Source organism: Pinus tabuliformis, chromosome Q (assembly GCF_031772625.1).
Source record: "Pinus tabuliformis cultivar Carrire ecotype Pingquan chromosome Q, CPIR1, whole genome shotgun sequence".
NCBI classification, from domain to species: domain Eukaryota; kingdom Viridiplantae; phylum Streptophyta; class Pinopsida; order Pinales; family Pinaceae; genus Pinus; species Pinus tabuliformis.
In genome coordinates this window covers 738200552-738223096 of record NC_142296.1, presented here as the reverse complement: position 1 = coordinate 738223096, position 22545 = coordinate 738200552, and the positions used below count along the sequence as shown (strand labels likewise).

Below are 22545 nucleotides of genomic sequence, written 5' to 3'. Positions count from 1 at the left end.
AATGCAATTAAAGAATTAAATTATGGTTCTTTTAAGTTCTCTATTAAAAATAAATCTAATTTTAATTATAGATCATTTAAATTCGGCTTAAGCCCATTTTTTTTATAAATAAACAAGTACAATAGATAATTTTATAATTTTTATAATTATTATTATTATTATTATTATCATTTAATTTTAAGGTCACGACCAAGTCAGATACCAAATTGGTGTATTGGTGTATGAGACCCCCTTGTTTGTGGGACAAAGGACCCACCTCCCCACAGTTATTTGACTACTAAGTTTATGAAAGCATACATACTCTTACCCCTCTGTTCTACCCCTCTGGTTTTGAACCCGTGACCTCTTAGGAGGAAACACATACTGTTGACCATTAAAATGCAGTTAAAAAATTAAACATCTCTGATAAATTATCCTTTAAACTCACGCTTAAGCCCATCTTCTTATAAATTATTAAAAAAAATTGAGATATTTACATCTTATAACACAGTAAACTAAATTTTCATCGTATGATCCATTGTGTTGGGTTATTTTCGATAAGATCGTGTGCAAGTAGGGACTTAGTCTGCGATAGTGGAATTCAGATTTAAAAATAAAAAATAAAATACTAAGAGATATTTTCATTTTCTACCATTTTTCATATTAATTTCCGTATTCTATTATATTTAATTATACTATACTACAGTTTCACACGAACCAGCCACAGCAAACGAAAATCTTTGATAGCCACATGAAATGTCTGTAAGATATACAGTCGTTATATTTATAGGATGTGAATATTCGTGTTTTTTCTTCTGATGCAATAGAACAGAATGAGGGACCTCCTCGTCATCACGCGTTCACTCTCAGCAGCTCAGCAGAACCAACTGAATGCACCCGCCCACAATTACACAAAATCTCAAGACTTAAATTCAAAGCTAAAATTTTTCACAGCAGGAAATGGGGATAGCAATGCCAATCTCAATGCCAAGAATCGGCCACAAATAGCAGCGGACATCGGGCCTCTACTTTTAGAGGTCAAACCGGCGTTGAGCTCCAAGAGGAAGCGAAGGCTGAAATATTACACCTGGCTGGCTGCCAAGCTCGCAGAGGAAGGCAGATTGGCGGATTTTACCAGCCTGGTGAAAACCCTGAGGGAAGCGGGCGCCAATGCCATCAATTTCATGCAAGCGCTCAACATGAAGCTCGTCTGGGCAGGATTTGGCCGTCAGATTGAGAATGGCGGCCTATATTTGGTTTTGGAAAGTTTGAAGCAACTTGGCAGCTTACGGTGCCATCCACCGAAGTTTCTGGATAACAATGCCAGACAATTGCTTTCAAAGGAGTGTTGGAAGCTTCTCGAACAGGGAGATGTAAACGAGTGCATCAGTATATTGCAAATTTTATCAGGTATGTTCTTAAAAACCCCGATTCTTACATTTTCTTTTAACTTCTTTTTTTGAGTACATGATATTTCACTTAGTCAGCGTTGTAATGTTGGATGGTGGGTGTGAGTTTGTGCTTAATTACATGAATCTTAACCTTCCAAGACAAACTAATAAGTAAGTTCACAAATAATTTTCAAACATTGACAGATAAGAAAAGATAATTTATTAAATATTCAACAAATGAACACAAAAATAAGTCAACGAGATTAGAAATTAAAATGTGGGAGTGTGAGAATAACTTGATCAATAGTTTATTAGTGAATTGTAAAAAGAACTAACAGGGCATTGATCATGCCTCATGTCTTGGAGCCTTGCTCGTTGATCATGACCTTGACTCTTGATATGTGTTACTTGAAGTAGAGTACTTCACATGTGTGGACTTATTTGTGTCTTGTAGATTGCTCGTAGTGGACTATGTCTAGACTCCACTTGTCATCGTAGACCTCTCTTACCTTTCATATAAATAGAGGAAGGAGAGAGTCATTATCATAATCAATTATGCACTTGGTGCTTACTCTTCTTTACACTTGGGTTGGAGATGTAAGAAGAGGAGCACTAATCTCTTTCCTTATTTTGTTCAATCTTCTTTGTGCTTTATCTCTCGTTGTCTCAAGGTGTTGGGGTTTTGTGGATCATTTCTGGAGCCTAGGGCTAGGGTTTGATTGCTTAGAAGGCATTGGAATTTGGAGTCATGGTGTGGTGATAAATGGTAAACCCTAAGTTGTACTTGTTGAGGAAGAAGAGAAGAGGAGACGCTTGGCATGAGGTCAAGGATGACTTGTTAGTGGTGACTTTAGCTTGTTGAGCTAAAGTTTTTCATAGGTTTCCCTAGTTAGGGTTTTGGAGATCTTAGAGGGTTGTATCAGCTTGTAATAAGCTGAGAGAATGTACTTCGTCTTTTATCTATATATATGAATTTTTCAGCTGTCCAGCTTTGTTTTATTGTAGATTTGATTTTCATCTCTCATTATCTTCATGTTTTGGTAATTTCCAACGCTTATAGGTTCTATTGATTTGACATAAGTTAAGACAAATTGTGAAGGGATTTAACATTTATATAGAAGATGAAAGGACATACTACCTGCTGTAAATCTGCATTCATTACAGTGATTTTAAATCTGGTTTTTGCATGAAAAGATTGTCCTTAAGGGCTGAAACTTGTTGGCATATATTTGATATCTTCTTCCTTGAATTGCCTGGTGTACAGGGGTGGCTGTGAAGTGAAATATTGTCTATTGTTTGTTGGTGTAATTTATATTTTAGTTCAGCCCTATGGCTGATAATTCACAAGGATTAGATCCGTGGAACCTCTAAAAAGGTGAAATTTCTGAATTTGCGAAAGAAATATCAATTCATGAAGACATGGTAGCAGGACGTTCTTGCTGAAATCACTCTTTTGGCGAAGAGGGAGTTGGTATTTCAGTTGCGTTGATCTTGGGAGTGGTACATTGACCTTGTACATGTTGTTTGGGCATGAAACGCTAGGATGCTTGGGAGAAGTGTTTGGGCCATAGAAGGGCTGGTTCTATTTCATTATTGCTGACCTTTGTTTTGAGGTGGATTAGATCTTGAACGTATGCCTATTGTTGGACTTGGGAGTGTAACAAGTTGAATGGAGCTTCCAGTTTTATCCCTCGGAAGTTTAGGCTATAGATGCTTATGGAGGAAGCCAAGGTTTGGGAGCATGTTAAAAAAGATATTGCAACACCTACTTATTTGAAATTGTCGGTTGCTTATAACAAGAAAGAAGTCAAGGCAAAGAGAGTCATTCTTGATACTGTGAAATTTTTTGAATCTATACAAACATAAATCCTACAGCAGTCATTGGTTTATCATCTCCTACTTGTTATTTCATTCAACAAGTTATTTAATTTTAAATAATGATGAAAAACATTATTGCAGACTACACTGACATACAAATCATAGACTGAAACAGTAGATGAGACAAACACACAAGGGACACCGTTATTTTTGGACAACACGTCCCCTGAAAAACCCAATGCGGGAAAATTGGTGTAGCAAATAGAGGGTTTGTATTATTAAGCAAGCAGAATCTGAGTACAACAGGTTGCCTCTTACACCGGCTAACCTTTCAGAGAAATCTCGACAACAAGAAATACATATGAGGGTTTACCTCGTTCTCCAAGTCACTGTTAGGATATTCTGACACATAGGAAATAGTTAAGTATAACTTGGTCTAGTGTAGAGTTAGGTAAAGTGTGTTTCTTTACTATGTACTTTTGTAACTTACAATCTGACGGTCACGATATGTAGTGATTTGACGGTTCATTCTCTCCTCGGTATTACCGACACTTGATCTGTGGCTTAACACCCAATTGGTCCATGATCTCTATTTAAAGAGCATGGAGGGTCATTTGTAGGGTAACCGTTTATGAGAGAAGCTTATGTAAATTTTCATTCTTTTATTAATAAATTGCTTGAAGTGGCCACGTTGGCTCAGACCGTGGACTGTTTCCCTCTTTGAGGGTTTTAACCACGTCAAGAATACTGGTGTATTGATCTGTGATCTGTTTGTGAGCGGTGTCCTTTGGTGTTCTGTTTGAGGAACTTACCCTGTATGTTCCTACATGGTATTAGAGCTATTTGAGGGCCGCATCCGTTGGTGATCCAAACTTGAAGCCGGTACAACTGCATTCAACTGTCATTTCCTAGATCTACTGTTTCTGACTGCTTTCGGGCTGGGATGACTGCTCTATTGTGTTAGGAGCATCTGTTCTAGTGAGGAACCCCTTTCGTTTCATGCGAAAAGGTTTTCGGTAGCCCTAACTCATCATTTTTAAGATCTGGAGGTATATAGTCTTTATTTGCAGTGCTAGCTATTCATCTGTCTGTTTATTTCGGTTTATTTAGCTCTCTGTTTTTATTATTGGATCTATACCTTTCATTTCTGCGTATGCTCTTTGCCATGCGACTCTGTGCGATTTGGGCAAATCAGAAACATAAAGGAATGATTTTTTTCATGCGTATGCTCTTTTCCGCCGCGTCTTAATGTGATCTCGGAAAATTAAAAACATTGAGGAAAATATTTAGTTTCTGGCTAAAGCTAACTTCAAGTCGTAAAATTTGTTTTTTTTTGTATGTCTGTGTTGGGTTTTGTGGTTTTTGTTTTGTAGGCAAAAAAAAGCTTTTTCAGGTAAGTACACACCCCAAAGCTTCAGTGACTAAAAAAATAAAAATAAAAAAAAACCCCCCTTTCTCTTTTTCAAAAATTACTAACCTTTTAAACTAGCTCTTGGTCCAAAGTTACTTTATAATAATAGAGGTCTTGAGTTCAAGTCTTTCTTTTTGTTGAATTACTTTTTGAAAAAGCACATGTAACTTATGTTTTAAAGTTATTTTATGTAAAAGTATTTTCACCCATTATAAAAAGTGAGTCATTTATAATTCTAAAGTCTTTTTATCTTTTATTTAAGTTACAATTTAGTGGGTAGCTCATAAAGTACCATTGTAAAAGTGACTTTCACTTATTTATAAAAGTGAGTCACATAAAATATATTTTTTATTTTTATTTTAAAGTGAGCTAATTAGATTAAGTTGGAAAGGGGGGGGGGGGGTTAAATTTAACATTATCATACATTTCCGCACATCCATGCACTTCGTCGGCATCGTCAACAACTTTTCTTCAAAAAGCCATAACTTCTTCATCCGGAAGTCGTTTTCAGAGCAATTTTTTTTGAATCAGCCTAATTTTTCGAGATCTTTCCATTGGAACACTTAGTTTCAGCATCTACAGCTTCAGTTTCTGTTAAAATGGAAAGTCCATGCCAAGTTATTCTTGACAGCACCAACTACTTCCAATGTTCGTCCTACATTGTGGATTTATTGAGAATTAAAGGTTTTTACAGAATAGCCTCAGGCCAAGAAACCAAACCTCAAGATGAAGATAAGGTAGCCAAATGGGAAAATCGGCAAGATCAAGCATGTGGGTTGATAGAGATGTCTGTTTCTCCAGACCTTAGATTCCATATCGCAGAACTTGATACTCCTAATGAAGTAATGAAACAACTCACTAAAATTTTTGGAATTAAAAATGAAATTAGAGCCCATCAACTCGAAAATGAGTTGCTTACATTGGACCCCAATAATTTTTCTTCCATTGAAGATTTTTTGTCTAAGTTCAAGACCCTTAGACTTCTCTTGAAAGGTGTTAAGGTTAAGAAAGAAGATGGTAGCCTTATCTATTCCATTCTTACTAAGTTGGGACCAACCTAATTTGTGTTTGTTTCCACCTTCCATTCTACTAGAAAAGCCTTTATTTCTCAAGGACAAGACTACAAGTCCCCCTCTTTTCATGCCTTTTGTGATTCTTTAATAAGAGAACAAGAAAAAGTTGAAAAACTCTTATATCTTGGTATTCTTATTCTTGGAAACTCTTCTAAGAAAGCCTTAGCTGCCCAGCAACAACCAAATTCAAAGAATCCTAAGAAGCAGTATCCTAAAAAGAATGGTCCTAAACCAAACAAGGGTCTTAAGCAATTTCAGTCTCAAAATGAAATATCATTTCAACAAAATGATAAGGCAAATAAAAACAAAGGGAAGAAGACTGATAAACATTGCCACTTTTGTAATCGAGATGGCCACTTAGAATCCAAATGCTTTAAGAAGATGGAAGCCTTGAAGGCAGCATTGAAGAAGCATAACATCCATTTTGAGCACTCTTCAACTTCAACTTCATCTTCAGGAATAGCACTTTCTGCATGTGGTTGTCGAGCATCTCGGTCTGGTTATGCACTAAATGTATCTTCTTCTTCTCATCCTCATGAGTGGTTCATTGATTCTCGAGCTTCTTATCACATGGCCAAAAACAAAGCCATGTTTTCTTCTTTAAATGATCGTAACACTAAAAACATATATGTTGGTGATGATAGATTTCTTAGTGTTGTAGGGACTGGAACTGTTCATCTAGACAATGGTCAATTTAATGATGTATTATGTGTTCCAACCTTATCCTGCAACCTTCTATCTGTATATCAGATAACTCATTCAGGTGAAGGTAAAATCGTTGAATTTTCACCTCACGATGTTGTAATTAAGGACCTAAGAGATCCTAGACAGATTTTAGCTACTGGCATTGCTAATGATTCTACAAGGTTGTATAAGTTTAACAACTTTGGGTCATCAAATCTTCCCTCAGTATTTGTTGCTCATAATGATGAAGTGAGCAAACTTTGGCATGAGCGATTTGGTCACTTAAACTATCGCTCCCTTTAGAATCTATGTAAAGAAAATATGGTGACAGGTCTTCCAATGGTAACTTGCAGAGATGGTGTTTGTTCCGGATGTGTACTCGGAAAACACCCTCGGGATAGTTTTGAAAAACGTGCCTCTTGGCACGCCTTAGCCCCTTTACAGGTTGTGCATAGTGATTTATGTGGTCCACTTCCAATTGTTTCCTTCTTTGGCCACAAGTATTTCTTAACTTTCATTGCTGATTTCTCTAGACGCACTTGGGTATACTTCTTAAAACTCAAGAGTGAAGTATTTAACATGTTCATGGCCTTTAAGGCCTTTGTTGAAAAACAATTTGGACATCAAATTCTTAAGCTAAGATCTGATAATGGTGGAGAATATGTTAACAACAAATTCATCAACTTTTGCACTGAGAAGGGAATTCAAATGCAATATACTGTTCCATATACTCCACAACAAAATGGTGTAGCTGAAAGGAAGAATCACACCTTAAAGGAAATGGCTAATTGTATGCTTCAATCTAAAGGACTTAGTCTTAATTTTTGGGCAGAAGCAATTAACTGTGCAAATTACATAGTAAATCACACTCCTACTAAGGTTATAAAGAATATCACTCCAGAAGAAACATGGAGCTCAATTAAACCAGATGTAAGTCACTTTCGTGTTTTTGGAAGTGAAGCATGGGCCCATATTGCAGATGAGAAACATAAAGCTTTAGAACCTAAGAGTGAAAAATGTATTTTTGTTGGATATTCTGAAGATGTCAAAGGATATAGACTTATTCCACTTAAGTCCAAAAATGTTATCATTAGAAGAGATGTAAAGTTTGCTGAAAATATATCGGCCTACGAGCCTAGTTCGGCGGATGTGCCACCTCTCTCTATCCCTTTTACTTCTGAAAATATTTCTTCTTCAGATGATGATAGCGAGGATGACAATCCTCCCCCACCTTCTCAGGATCCTCCTTCAGCTCCTCAGCTTCCAAAATGGGTCCATGCTACTCGGGATGCAGCAGGTGCTCTTGCCGGTGATCCTACAGATCAACAACGTACACGTTCTCAGTTCGATAGAGCCTCTTCTTTACTGGCTCAAGCTTTAGCGAATTATGATCCTGACACCTTTGTAGAAGCTTCAGGCCATCCAGATTGGGACACAACTAGCTTCAACGAATTATGATCCTGACACCTTTGTAGAAGCTTCAGGCCATCCAGATTGGGACGCAACTATGAATGAAGAATATCGTTCATTATTGGCAAATGATACATGGGATCTTGTTCCTCTTCCAAAGGGACGAAAACTTGTTAGATGCAAATGGGTTTACAGAACCAAGTATGGACCAGATGGAAAAGTTGATAAACATAAAGCTCGTCTTGTTGCTAAGGGTTTTTCACAAGTTGAAGGCATTGACTATACTGAAACCTTCTCCCATGTTGCCAAAATGAACTCTATCTGCCTTGTTCTTTCCCTTGCTGCCTCTTTCAAATGGGAAGTCCATCAGATGGATGTTAAATCTGCCTTCTTGCATGGGGACTTGCATGAAGAAATCTATATGAAACAACCTACTGGATTTATACAAACAGACTCCAGCTTTGTATGTCGGCTTAAGAAATCCCTTTATGGTCTCAAGCAAGCCCCTCGGGCTTGGTATGCCAAAATGGATAGCTTTCTTTTAGAAACTGGCTTTTCTAGGTGTCATTCTGACAATACTGTCTACACCAAGAAAGTGGGCAAGTCTCTTATCATTCTTGTTCTTTATGTTGATGATCTTATCGTTACTAGTAGTGATCCCAACCTTATAAACCGTGTGAAGTCCAGCCTTAAAAAGAAGTTTGAAATGACAGACTTAGGACACTTGCATTATTTTCTTGGACTTCAAGTCTTGCAATCCAAGGAAGGTATTTCCCTTTCCTAGTCCATGTATGCCTGTGATCTTCTATGCCATTTTCACATGGAAGACTGTAAGCCAGCCCCTTCTCCCTTTCAGTCTGGAGCCAAACTTTCAGTCACTTGTACTTCCCTTGAAGTTGATGCTACCTTATACCGTCAACTTGTAGGAAAACTTTTGTATCTGACCCATACTCGTCCTAACCTTTCCTTTGCTATTGGTCTTATTGCTCGATTTATGCAAAACCCACATGAAAGTCATTGGAAAGCAGCTAAAAGAATACTTTGTTATGTTCGAGGTACAGTTTAGTTTGGGATTCATTACAGTGCAAAAGCATCTCCTCTATTGGTTGGTTTCACTGATTCCAATTGGGCTGGTGACCCTAATGTTCAGAAGTCTACTGCAGGTAATGTGTTCACTCTTGGTTCAGGACCTATTACATGGGTTTGCAAGAAACAAAGTGCCATTTCTCTTTCTTCAGCAGAGGCAGAGTATCGTGGTGTCGTAGAAGCTAGTAAGGAAGCCCTGTGGCTTCGTCAGATCTTGTCAGAGTTTGGCTTTCAGCAACAACATCCGACTACACTTTGGTGTGATAATCAAAGTGCCATTCAACTATGCAAAGATCCAGTCCAACATCAGCGCAACAAACACATTGAACTGCACATGCACTTCATCAGAAAGCTCATTCATTACCATATTCTTGAAGTGCAATATTGTTCAACAGATGATCAAGTTGCAGACATCTTTACAAAGGCTCTAAGAGAGGCGAAGTTTACTAAACTTCGATTTATGGTTGGAGTTCAGGAAGTTGTCACTAAGGGGGGATAGGCTCTAATGCCTCCTTCCTTCTTCTATTGTGTCATATTTGTACACCCTTCAATCCTATCCCACGTTGTTCTTAAGGGGGGATGTTAGGATATTCCGACACATAGGAAATAGTTAAGTATAACTTGGTCTAGTGTAGAGTTAGGTAAAGTGTGTTTCTTTACTATGTACTTTTGTAACTTACAATCCGACAATCACGATATGTAGTGATCCGACGGTTCATTATCTCCTCGGTATTACCGACACTTGATCCGTGGCTTAACACCCGATTGGTCCATGATCTCTATTTAAAGAGCATGGATGGTCATTCGTAGGGTAACCGTTCATGAGAGAAGCTTATGTAAATTTTCATTCTTTTATTAATAAATTGCTTGAAGTGGCCGCGTTGGCTTAGGCCGTGGACTATTTCCATCTTTGAGGGTTTTAACCACGTCAAGAATACTGGTGTATTGATCTGTGATCTGTTTGTGAGCAGTGTCCTTTGGTGTTTTGTCTGAGGAACTTACCCTGTAAATTCCTACAGTCACAACTGATCCACTGAGTGGCTTGACTCCAACAAACACTGCAAAATCCTAGCGCAATCACTGCTTGGGCCAATGTCTTGCCTCTAGGAGACTGCGTCACCTCTCTGCTGGAGGAAGATTGCTGTTCAACCCTCTTGGCTCAGAACCTCGCTTCTCGAGCAAAATCTCGAATTTCTGACGAATATCTTGCACTACCACTGCAAGAGACCCTCTTGAACTGCGTCAGAACTGCGTGAGCCCCTTCCTGGGCTACGTAGGCCTCTACGCTGCCTCTTTGATGCTACTGCTGCCTCTCTGTCTGATACTCTTTGGCTTGGAACTCCTTTCCGATCCAAATCTCTGCTTCTACCCCTCTCACTGCAACTTAGATCACTAGCTTGATTTTCTCAGCAAACCACGCCCTAGAAAAATCGAATTGATTTGATCACTTGGTGTATCTTCAACTGACCCTCAAGCCTCCTCTTATACTTTTCTTATTGATGAATCAACGACCGAGATTAAGTCCCTAATCAATGGCTAAGATTAAAACATACTTGATCCTTGTCTCTTAGAAGCTTCTCACCCATATTTTATTAATACCCATTAATATTTTTATTTTCCCAAGTTTAGACTTAGGAACCCCATTAAAAATATTAATTATTTTAATAACTCATAATCTGGGTGGAATTTCTCCAAACGATTTTTGGGTCTTGGAGATCTTATGTATTTTAGCCACTCCACAAAATTTCGGAGCTAAAGCACATCCGATGCTACTCCAAAATCAACACTCGCTCTTAGCGAGGAATGTGCTCTAGCAATACTTCCAACTAGAAGCATCACACTCATCCACATCATCGGTCCTCTGTGCTATTGATGCTTGGCCTGCTGCCCTTCATCCACTGCATTGCTGCATCTTGTACTGCTGCCCATGACACTGCCATTGTCATTGCTACATCTGTACTGCAACTCCCTCTCAATATGCTGCATCATGCTGCCCATAGCACTACCAGTGCTAACTGCTGCACTGCAACTTAGTTGCTGAGAAGTAAGGAACTAAAAAGTCACCCAAAAGTTGACATGCTGGTCAAACTGGATGCCTCGTGATGCTAAAGCTACCTCCGCTACTAATCTGTGTTGACCCTTTGCTGCTACTGCACTGCTGCAATCTGCTCTGTACCTTCCGCACTGCTGCAACCTCCACTGCGTCGCTGCAACCTCCACTGCACTGCTTCAGACTCTGGCACTTTAGCTTTGCCATTGTTACTCCATCATCCCTCGCACTAATTGACTTCCGTCATTCTGCTACTGTCATTAAGGGCTCCTGTAGGCGTATGTGATCCAAGAGTTTGGGCACCTCAAGGATCTTCCCGCAGTGTAGTCATCTCGACTACAACTCAATGTTGCCCCACCTCTTCTCCAGAGGTGCATGAGCAATCATGGCACAATCCTCGTCATCATCCTCCTTGTCAGCTTTCACTGGAGCAACCTTCGAGTCAGACTTCTTTTCCTTGCCCTTCTTCCGAGGGTACTGAGTGGTGAAATTTCCTAGTTCCCCACACCTGAAACATCTGACTTTGGTTATGTCTTTCTTTTTCCTCTTCTGCTGCCCTGGCTGTCCCGCTGATGCAAGAGCTGCACCCTTCTCCTTCTTGGCTTTGACTCCTTTGTCGCTACTCCCTGCCTTGGTCAGCCTCCTGATCTCTTCCTGTCGAAGCGCTGCCCACATCTCCTTCCAATTGGGGCGAGAAGCTCTGTCCAAGGTACTCTGGACAAATGTCTCCTAGTCTTCAGTGACTGCATTCAGGGCAGTCCTGACTGTGAACTCAAGATTTGGTGTAGACCCCACGGAAGTCAGCTGGTCTCGAATCCCTTGCAACTTGAGGAGGAAGGAATCGATCTCTTCTCCCTTTTGCATCTGGTAGTGTCTCCGCTGATTCTCCAATAGCATCTTCCGTTGAACGGAAGTCCCCTGGTACAAGCTGGTCAACGTCTCCCACATCTCCCTTGCTGTTTCCTTTTCAACAATGTGTGGGACCACATGATCTTTGATCCTGTCTAGAATCATGCATTTAGCCTTTGCTAGAGTCTCCTCGTACTTCTTCAGAGGATCAACATCGACCAGTACAACCACCACTTTCAAGGCATAATCCTTGATGCGATTCTTGTCCAAGACTGCCAGGATCCTCGCCTTCCAGATGACAAAATTGGATGCTCCATCCAATTTGTCTTGATCCCTCAGACCATTGACTGCCATCTCTACTCAAACAAATGTAGGACTGGTTCTCTTCTCCCTCTCCTACTGCTACTTCAGCAAGACTTGGATCTGGATTTCTTCAATGCTAGAAATCGTCTAAGGAACAAGCTCCTCTAAACTCCCTCTGAGTCCTGATTCATGGAAATCCTTCTGCCAAATGTCAAATCACTCCTCTCCAATTCTCCTTTGTTGCTGCTCAGCAACTCGAATCTAAATTTCTTTGGCAAGAAATCTGCTAAGGCAGTGACTCCCTCTACCTCGGCTTTGTCTCCTCAGACACTATTCTGCACCAACAACAATAGTGTCCACCAGCTTCTCAGATTGAATTTACACTGCTCCTCCAGTTTCGGCAACTGACTGATTTGAGCATCTCAGGCTCTGTGCTGGCCTAGAGAGCTGACACAGTCAGTGCGTGAGCTCCTCTCGGGTACTGCGTCACCCTCTACAGGCTCGAAATGCTGACGCAGGCACTGCGTGAGCCTCTGTGTCACTTCTCTGGCTCTGCGTCACTCCAGTTGCACCTTCGCCTCTGAAACAACACTATCACTCGGGATAGTTGCTTCTCTGCTGCAAATTCACGGGATCTCCTGGCTGATCTCTTTAGTGTCCTATGATTTGCAATGCTCTGATACCATGTGAAAATTTCTGAATCTATACAAACATAAATCCTACTACAGTCACTGGTTTATCATCTCCTACTTGTTATTTAATTCAACAAGTTATTTAATTTTAAACAGTGACGAAAAACACTATTGCAGACTACACTGACATACATATCATAAACTGAAACAATAGATGAGACAAACACACAAGGGATACCGTTATTTTTGGACAACATGTCCCCAGAAAAACCCAATGCGGGAAAACCAGTGCAACATATAGAGGGTTTGTATTATTAAGCAAGTAGAATCTAAGTACAACAGGTTGCCTCTCACACCGGCTAACCTTTCAGAGAAATCTTGGCAACAAGAAATACATACGAGGGTTTACCTCGTTCTCCAAGTCACAATAGATCCACTGAGTGGCCTGACTCTGGCAAATAATGCGAAATCCAAGTGCAATCACTGCTTGGGCTAGCGTCTTGCCTCTAGGAGACTGCGTCACCTCCTCTGCTGGATCGATTTGCTAGAGGAAGACTGCTATTTAGCCCTCCCGACTAAGAACCTCGCTTCTCTAGCAAAATCTTGAACTTTTGACGAATATCCTGCACTGCCACTGCAAGAGACCCTCTTGGCCTGTGTTAGTATTGCGTGAGCCCCTTCCTGGGCTGCATAGGCCTCTACGCTGTCTCTCTGTCTGATACTCTTTGGCTCGGAACTCTTTTCCGATCCAAATCTATGCTTCTGCCCGTCTCACTGCAACTCAGATCACTAGCTCAATTTTCTCAGCAAACCATGCCCCAGAAAAATCGAACTGATTTGATCACATGGTGTATCTCCAACTGACCTCAAGCCTCCTCTTATACTTTTCCTGTTGATGAATCAACGACCAAGAATAAGTCCCTAATCAACGACTAAGATTAAAACATACTTGATCCTCGTCTCCTAGAAGCTGCTCACCCATATTTTTATTAATACCCATTAATATTTTTATTTTCCTAAGTTTAGACTTAGGAATCCCATTAAAAATATTAATTATTTTAATAACTCACAATCCGGGTGGAATTTCTCCAAACGATTTCTGAGTCTTGTAGATCTTATGTATTCTAGCCCCTCCACAAAATTCCGGTTCTAGAGCATATCCGATGCGACCCCAAAATCAACAAATATTGCGAGGGATCATTTCATCACTCACATTGTAGTCAAGATGACTTGTAAGGAGATGTTTTAAGCTTTGATTTGTCTATTTCAAAGTTCTTGTGTTGCTTGCTAGATGCTCTTCGGAAAGAACATTTTAATGATCTACATGAGCAAGATAGATAACATGGTGAGCTACATGGACATGGTCACAAATTTGAGAGACTAGTTGAGTTCCATTGGGACGAATGTGGAAGAGGAGTTGCGTCCATTGCCTTGAGAGACTAGTGGAGTTCCATTGGGACGAAGGTGGAAGACAAGGAGTTTGTGTCCATTGCCTTCATTGGAATTTCACCATCTTGGAGACCTTTTGCCCAAGATGTCTCTGCTCAAGAGAATTTGGCAGCCTTCTTGAAACTCTAGGATGAGCTTGTGTAGGAAGAGATTAGGTTGCAATCTTGTTTAGCACAACAAAAGGAAGAAGAGATTACTCACGTTGGGAGGATGAAAAAGGGTAGTAAGAAAGCTACTAGAAGGAAGGCTTAGGGACGAGGTAGAAGGACTTGAATAAGTTGATGTCTTTTTGATGTCATGAGTTGGGACATTATGCCAATCATTGTTTGAATAAGAAGAGGGGAAGGTTAAAGATCACAATTAGTATCATTGTAGGTGTAGATGAGGATTTATCAATTTTAGACTGCCTTTTCCATGGTCGCCTGTTTATATTCTAACACTAAATGTAGTGTTGAATGGTATGTGGCAGTGTTACTTGGGAGTGGGAGTGACATTTTCAAAAGCTCCCGATTTGGGAGCGAATCCCGGAGCGATTTATATATATATATATATATATATATATATATATTTAATATTTTGATACATATATGTCAACAAAACATATAGAATGATGAATTAGATATAAAAAACATAAAAAAACATAGATTGATCATTGAACCATCAACCATATAGCATCAATCATCTAGAAGTTACAATCTTGATTCTTCATCAACCACGTCCACAAGTTAGTAACATACAACATATTGAGTCTCGTAGTCGTGAATCATGATTCATGATTCATCAATCTTAAAGTTTCAACTTCAAGCTTTCAAAATCGAAAATTCAATATATAACATTTATCATCATTGATCACCAAAGTTGTACTTGTAAGCTAAGTTTAACCATTACAAGAAATAATATCTAACATGAAATGAAATGTTATAAAAGGAATTATAAAATGAAATGAAACAACTTTCACGAAGCATCATATTCATAATTCAGAATCATTACCAATGAGTCATAATTGCCAACTTCAAACTTCAAACTTAAATTGTCACAGTGATATATTGTTTACAAAAAATATCATTATGATATGAAAGAGTCAAGACTCAAGCATTATGGAAACTAATAGAAACTAGAAAAGACAAGTAAATTGTAAATCTATTATCTACTACTACATGTGGCCCTTGCCACGAGAAGTGTCTAATGTATGAGTAGTTCGTGGCGGTCTTCTAGGAGTCTCCTGCACAGATCGACGACCAGAACCAGAAGGCACATGCCCTCCACGTGAGGGTGTAGATGAAGGCGGCGACAGCAAAGGAACAAGACTCGGAACTCGAGCACTGCTACTGGATGGTGGAGGTGGCATGGTTGTTGCTTCATCTTCCTCTCTTATAAGTTCTGCTTCCAGTTCTTCAAGATGTATAGTGCCATCCTCCAAATTATCATCCTTTGCGTGGTTGTCCCAAATTTTATATGTTGGATCCTCATAAGCCCGATCACAATAATGACTCAACAACCTCAAGTTGTAGTGCACATAAACCAAGCTTTCTGCCCGATTTTCATTAAGTTTGTTTCTTTTCACATTATGTATGAAGCTGTAGGTGCTCCAACACCTCTTTGCAGAAGAAGTATTTACAACCTGTGAGAGAATTTTTTTTGCCAATTTTGCCAAAAGTCCATGGCTGCCATATGATTCCCACCATGTGAGAGCATCAAATCTGTCTCTATCTTCCATTGCATGAAAGGTACCAAACAAACCAGTGCAACTGAAGTATCTGCCTATTTCAAGACGCACACTAGCACATTCCTCCCTGTCAGGTATCAACTTTTCTAATGCTTCCAAATATCCTGTATATATCTCTTCATTTATATGGGGTTTGGCCCTAACCCCACCCCCTGGTGCAGGTTGGCCCAACCAAGATGTAGAGTAGTATTTTGGCGTAAGGATATACGCCAAGCAATGTAGTGGAACATTAAGTTTATCCCACCGTACACACACACAATCGTGAATCAGTTTGTACAAGTTGGGATCGTTGTTATGAACAATATGTTATGGAACCAGCTCAAGAAAAAGATAGAAAAGATAGATCAACGCCTTAAAATTCAGCCGCTTTGAGGGGGCAACCTCCTTTACATTACATAAATGAACAATTCTTCGATGATTCAAATGATAAAACCTCCTTTCTATATATAGGAGTCTAAGGAGTCACAATATAACCCAGCCGACCTAACAATAATAATATAAAGCCACAAAAATAACAATAGAGGGATTCTATGGGGCACAGTAATAACAATATGGGGACAATAGGGGCACAACAATATTAATAAGGGGTACAACTACAATAGTAATGGGGTAATCACTAGTATTATAGGGACCCAACATGCCCCTCTCCTTCAAAAAAATGTTGTCCTCAACGCTTGAGTAGTTCTGGATGTTCTGTATAAAATTCTCATCCTCCCATGTGGAATCTTCAGTGGATAAGTTCTTCCACTTGATAAGATACTCCGAAATTGATCGATTTTGTAGCTGTCGAGTTCTTGTTTCTGTGATTGCTTCCGGTTCCAATATAATTTTTCCTTCCTCGTCAAGTTCTGGCAATGTTGTTTGAACTGGGAGCTTGTCGCCTATAACCTTCTTTAAACATGAAACATGGAAAACTGGGTGCAATCAAGAAGCTGCAGGAAGCTCCAATTTGTATGCCATAGTACCAATCTTTTGCAACACCTTGTACGGACCATAATACTTTGGTGATAATTTATTATCCTTCTTAGCTTGCTTGAGGGACATTTGCTTATATGGTTGTAGCCATAGGAATACCCAATCACCTACATCAAAACTTCTTTCGCTGCGATGTTGATCTGCCTGTTGTTTCATTCTATTCTGTGCCAACACGAGGTTATCCTTTAAGAGTTGGAGGACTTGTTGTTGATGTTCGATGTGATGTTCCACTGCTTGAACCTTAGAATTTTCTCTTAAATATGATGTGATGGATGGTGGTTGATATCCATAAAGTGCCATAAATGAGGTCATTTTTGTTGCTGTATGGAAGGAAGTGTTATACCACCATTCAGCCAGAGGCAACCATTTGACCCACTGTGTCTGCTTATCAGATACAAAGCAACGAAGATATCCTTTCAAACGTTTGTTTACTATCTCAGTTTGCCCATCAGATTGAGAATGATAAGATGAGCTATGAGCTAACTGAGTACCAAGACAAGAAAATAATTCTGTCCAAAAATTTCCAGTGAAAATGGGATCTCTGTCACTTACAATAATCTTTGGGTTTCCATGTAGCTTTTGAATTGTTTCTATAAATGCAGTAGAAACTGTACTCGCTTTAAATGGATGTGATAATGCACAAAAGTGTGCATACTTGGTAAGTCTGTCAACTACCACCATGATGACACTCTTTCCCTCAGACTTGGGTAAACCTGAGATAAAATCCATTGAAGCCTCCTCCCAACGTTGGCTTGGAATGGATAAAAGTTGTAATAGACCCGGTGTCTCAATTGTTTCAAATTTATTTTGTTGGCAAACCAAACATTCCGCCACAAACTTTTGAATATCCGATTTAAGGCCATCCCAAAAAAATTTCCTTCTTAACCTTGTCAACCCGAGAAATCCTCGCAGATGCTTTATGGATGTCGGGATTTTCCATTCCTTAATGGCTTTAATTTTGCTAGGGTCTACCTTAACTCCTTCATGAGATACAATATGACCCAGATATTCCACCTCTTGTATTCCAAAGAAACATTTAGATTTTTTTGCATATAATTGTTTCTTCTCCAATAGTTGTAGCACCCTGTCAACATGTTCAACATGATCCTTCCAAGACTTGCTGTAGATTAGTATATCATAAAAAAATACTAACACAAATTTTCTAAGGAATGGTTTGAAAATGGAATTCATCAAACCTTGAAATGTTGAAGGTGCATTGGTAAGGCCAAAAGGCATGACCAAAAATTCATAATGACCCTCATGAGTTCTGAACGCTGTTTTCGGAATGTCTTCAATCTTCATTCTGATTTGATGATATCCTGAACGAAGATCCAACTTTTTGAAGTAAATTGATCCATGCAATTCATCCAAGAATTCATCAATGACAGGAATGGGAAACTTATCTTTAATAGTGAGCTTGTTGAGCTCCCTATAATTCAGACACATGCGCCATGATCCATCCTTCTTGTGCACCAATACTATTGGAGTAAAGAAAGAAATTTGACTCGGTTGAATTATACCAGCCTCTAGCATTTCTGCAACCATACGTTCAATTTCACTCTTTTGGGCATAGGGATATCTGTACGGCCTGATGTTTGGAGGAACACTTCCTGGAATCAGATGAATAGCATGATCATGATCACGAATAGGTGGGAGACCTTTGGGAGTCTCAAATACCTTGGAATGATTGTCCAAGACTTTTTGGAGATATGGAGAAATAGATGATTCCAATGTGGAAACATCTAGCGAACATAATTGTGCAATTACACCTCTTTGTTCCTTTTTTAGAAGCTTTGTCATACCGTTAGAGCTGATTATCTTTCCCAGTTTTCCTGCAATACCCCTTGAAATAGATGATTCCAATGTGGAAACATCTAGCGAACATAATTGTGCAATTACACCTCTTTGTTAATTTTTTAGAAGCTTTGTCATACCGTTAGAGCTGATTATCTTTCCCAGTTTCCCTGCAATACCCCTTAATTCAACTTCCTTTCCTTCCACAAAAAATTTCATGAAAAGTTCTTGAAAATTAAAAGCTATTGTACCCAAGGATTGTAGCCATTGGACTCCTAGTACAACATTAGCACCTCCCATTGGAATGGAAAGCATTGGGCTAGTCAATACATATTCTCCCATGGATAGCTTGATATTATGGCACTTTCCGGAGCAATTTATTGTTCCTCCATTTGCAACCATCACTTGACACTCTGGTGCTGGATATAAGAAGCAATTCAATTCTTTTGCTACCTTACAATGAATAAAATTGTGGGTACTTCCTGAATCAATCAACACTATTACCTTTTTCTTTTTGATTTGTCCTTCTATCTTGATGGTTTGAGGAGTGGTAATTCCCGCCAATGCATTACAAGATATGGTCGGATTCATTTCTTCTTTATCTAGGCTTTGTTTTTGGAGTATATCCTCTTCTTTTGACCTTTCTTGCTCCTTTTCTTCTTCCTCTTCACAATCTATGTCGAATAATTTCTTCTCAGCACACTTATGACCTTTAGTGTATTTGCTATCACAACTGTAACAAATCCCTTTTGCTCTTTTTTCTTCCAATTGTTGTGGTGTCAACCTTATAGTTTGTGGAAGACTAGGGGCAACAACACTTCCATCTTTATAGTTGTGAGTGGTATGCTTCCTGGTTGCCATAATTTTGCTTTCCATTTTTCTTGCTAACCTAAATGCCTTCTCTAATGAATCAAGTTCCCAAAGGCGAACATCATGTTGGATATTATCCTTTAAAGTCCCTATGAACACATCAATCCTATGCTCCTCTGGAATATTTTTTACCCTTATGTTCAATTTTTGGAACTCCTCAATGTGCTCCATTATTGAACCCTTTTGTTTGAGACTTATCAATTGGTTAAAAAAAGTGTTTCTTTTTGTATCTTCATAATGTTCTGTCAATTCTTTCGTAAAAATTGCCCAAGTGATAATTTGTTTACGAGAGCAAAGCCATTGATACCGTACAAACTGATTTGGTTCCAAATATAAAATTGCAATACGTACCTTTTGTGTGTTTTGCACCTTATTGAGATCGAAAATTACTCCCTTGCCATCAAACTTCCTCATATCGATTTTTGGAATATGGTGGGTCTTCGATCCCACATTAGAGTCTATGAAATCATGATTAACATTTCTTTTGTTTGCATCATGAGTTTCCTTTACTACCTTTTCACCATTAGTAAGTATTTCTTGTAGAAAATTTGTCAAATCTGTTCTCAAATCTGCCATGTCTCTTTTCAAATCTGTCTTCAAATCTATCTTCAAATCGTCCATCATAGCTTCCACGCCCTTTATCTTAACTTCTATTAGCTTTTGTGAGAGTGACATTTGTTGTACTTGGTCTTGTAATTTTGATATATCATGTAGCATTTCTTCTTCTTCTTCATGAGTCATGCTAGAGCTTTCAGGTTGCTTACTAAGTGTTTGCATTTTCTTTCATTGGGGCATCATTTACCGATAATAATGCTCTACTATGCCCTTTGAATTCCTTCAAAATAAATTTTCAAACCAAGCTTAAGCAAAAATTAAAAAAAATCTACACACCTTTTTTCACTTTGTAGGAGCTCGATATTGCCTCTGATGTATCTCTATACTTTCGGATCATCCAGTTCTGAAATTGCGACCTGCAGTAGCCCTCTGTGTCCTCTTTCCAATGCCACAAGTGTGATCCAAATTGGATTTTCCAAGGAAGAGTTATGCGAAATCTCCCACAGTGACCTGATTATAGACTAGTTCAGTAGAGCGAACTTGTATGACGTGCCACGAGTCACTGTTTCGACTTTTGGCTCTGAAAAATATATATAAGAAACTACAGTCCGTCCTCTTTCTATACCTTCTTACGAAATTTCAATCTGATGCTAAGAGAGAAAGTTATGACGATTTTTCCCAGATCACTTGTTTGGAATGTAATTCAGGAGTATGCAAAAAGACCAACTTCCTTAGATCATATCTCCGCAAATATAGCGCGAAAAGCTCTGAAATTCGGACCCGAGATTCAACGCGATTTCTTCTCAAATGGTTTCTTTTTTAGCTTTTGAAACGTCACAGAAAAAAATTTATAGCGAAAATGCCACGATGACGTGTTTGGAGTAGCAAAACCCTAGAATCCAAAGCTTCGATACCAAATGTTATGAAACCAGCTCAAGAAAACGATAGAAAAGATAGATCAACGCCTTATAATTCAACCTCTTCGAGGGGGCAACCTCCTTTACATTACATAAATGAACAATTCTTCGATGATTCAAATGACAAAACCTCCTTTCTATATATAAGAATTTAAGGAGTCATAATATAACCCAACCGACCTAACAATAATAATATAAAGCCACAAAAATAACAATAGAGGGATTCTATGGGGCACAATAATAACAATATGGGGACAATAGGGGCACAACAATATTAATAAGGGGTACAACTACAATAGTAATGGGGTAATCACTAGTATTATAGGGACCCAACACAATATCTTTTATTTGCCCCAACATGGTATCCATCGGCTCATACGCCTCACCAATCATTGGTTATTCTGTATCTGCAAACCGAATCATGTGATAAATGGGCTTGGTGAAATCCAATACTTGCCTCACACGTGCCCAAAACATACCATCAAGAGCGGCCTTCTCCACCTGTTCAAAACCTTGCCTGTCCGCTGCATTTGTAGCCCTTTCCTTTAATACCTACCAGTGTGGATTTGATACCATGCTAGCCAATGACTCTCTTACCTTCAAAAGGCGCCTGAAGGTGAGGTAATAACTATCAAATCTAGTCCTCACAATCTTCAACAACTCTAATCTTGAGTGACTGCGGAAAAGGCCATGGATATTGCTATGATTTGTAATAAATTTTATTATTTGTTTGCTTTTCTTGTACAAATCACCAATCCATTTGTATTGTTCGTTTTTGTTCTTAACAATATCACGCATCAAAAGGTTCATTGTGTGAACCAAACACGCAAACCAAAATATGTTGGGGTATTTATCCTCAATAATTGCTCGCGCTGCCTTACAATTAGGAGCATTATCAGTGATGACTTGGATGACATTGTATGGCCCAATGCGGTCAATTGTTTCAAGTAATGGTTCTGCAATGTTGATGGCGGTCTTGAACTTGTCTAAGTAATCATATGCTGAAAGAAAGATGGCACCACTAACGGACACAACAAGAACATTTATCAATGGCTTGCCTTTTACATTTGTCCATCCATCAGATACAATGGACACCCCATGGTCAGTCCAAGAACTTGTCATTCTATTCAAAGAATGTCATATTTTTGCATATTTTTGCTTTTTCATGATCAAGTCCAACGTTTCTTGCCTTGTTAGACCCAGGGCTCTTGTATCCTTTAGGGGCATCATTTATGGCAGAAACCATTTCGTGCCAATAAGGTGAGCGAAAAACATTGAATGGTATCCCACATGCATAGAGAAACTTGTAAACTTTTGAATCCACATCATTCCTACACCCTTCGTCAAGGAAATCTGATATGGTTCTACGCCTTAAACCTGGTGACCCTATGCCTCCATATCCACTGCCTTGGGAGGATCCTGAAGGAGTTCTTTGTGCATGTGATTGTGAGCTTGGTTCAAAGAAACCCTTTGATTTTTTAGATTTGTATTGGGCTTCCTCCTCTTCCCTTATGTATTTGGATTTATCCGCTGCTAACACACCTGTACAAGTTTTGATTCTTATTTGTTTATC

The 22545-nt window shown here is 39.1% G+C and overlaps 1 protein-coding gene across 3 annotated transcripts in view; it reads left to right on the top strand.

Moving 5' to 3' along the window:
* The first annotated feature begins 668 nt into the window (after positions 1–668).
* LOC149221650 (Tetratricopeptide repeat (TPR)-like superfamily protein) overlaps positions 669–22545 on the top strand; it is a 479698-nt gene continuing 457821 nt past the window's right edge. For all 3 annotated transcript variants that reach the window (XR_016249380.1, XM_089385168.1, XM_089385167.1), the window contains exon 1: positions 669–1389. Coding sequence is in view for 2 of the 3 variants with exons in the window: in XM_089385168.1 (XP_089241294.1) it covers positions 813–1389 (577 nt within the window). In the remaining variant the exon portion in view is untranslated. The remainder of the gene's footprint in view (positions 1390–22545) is intronic.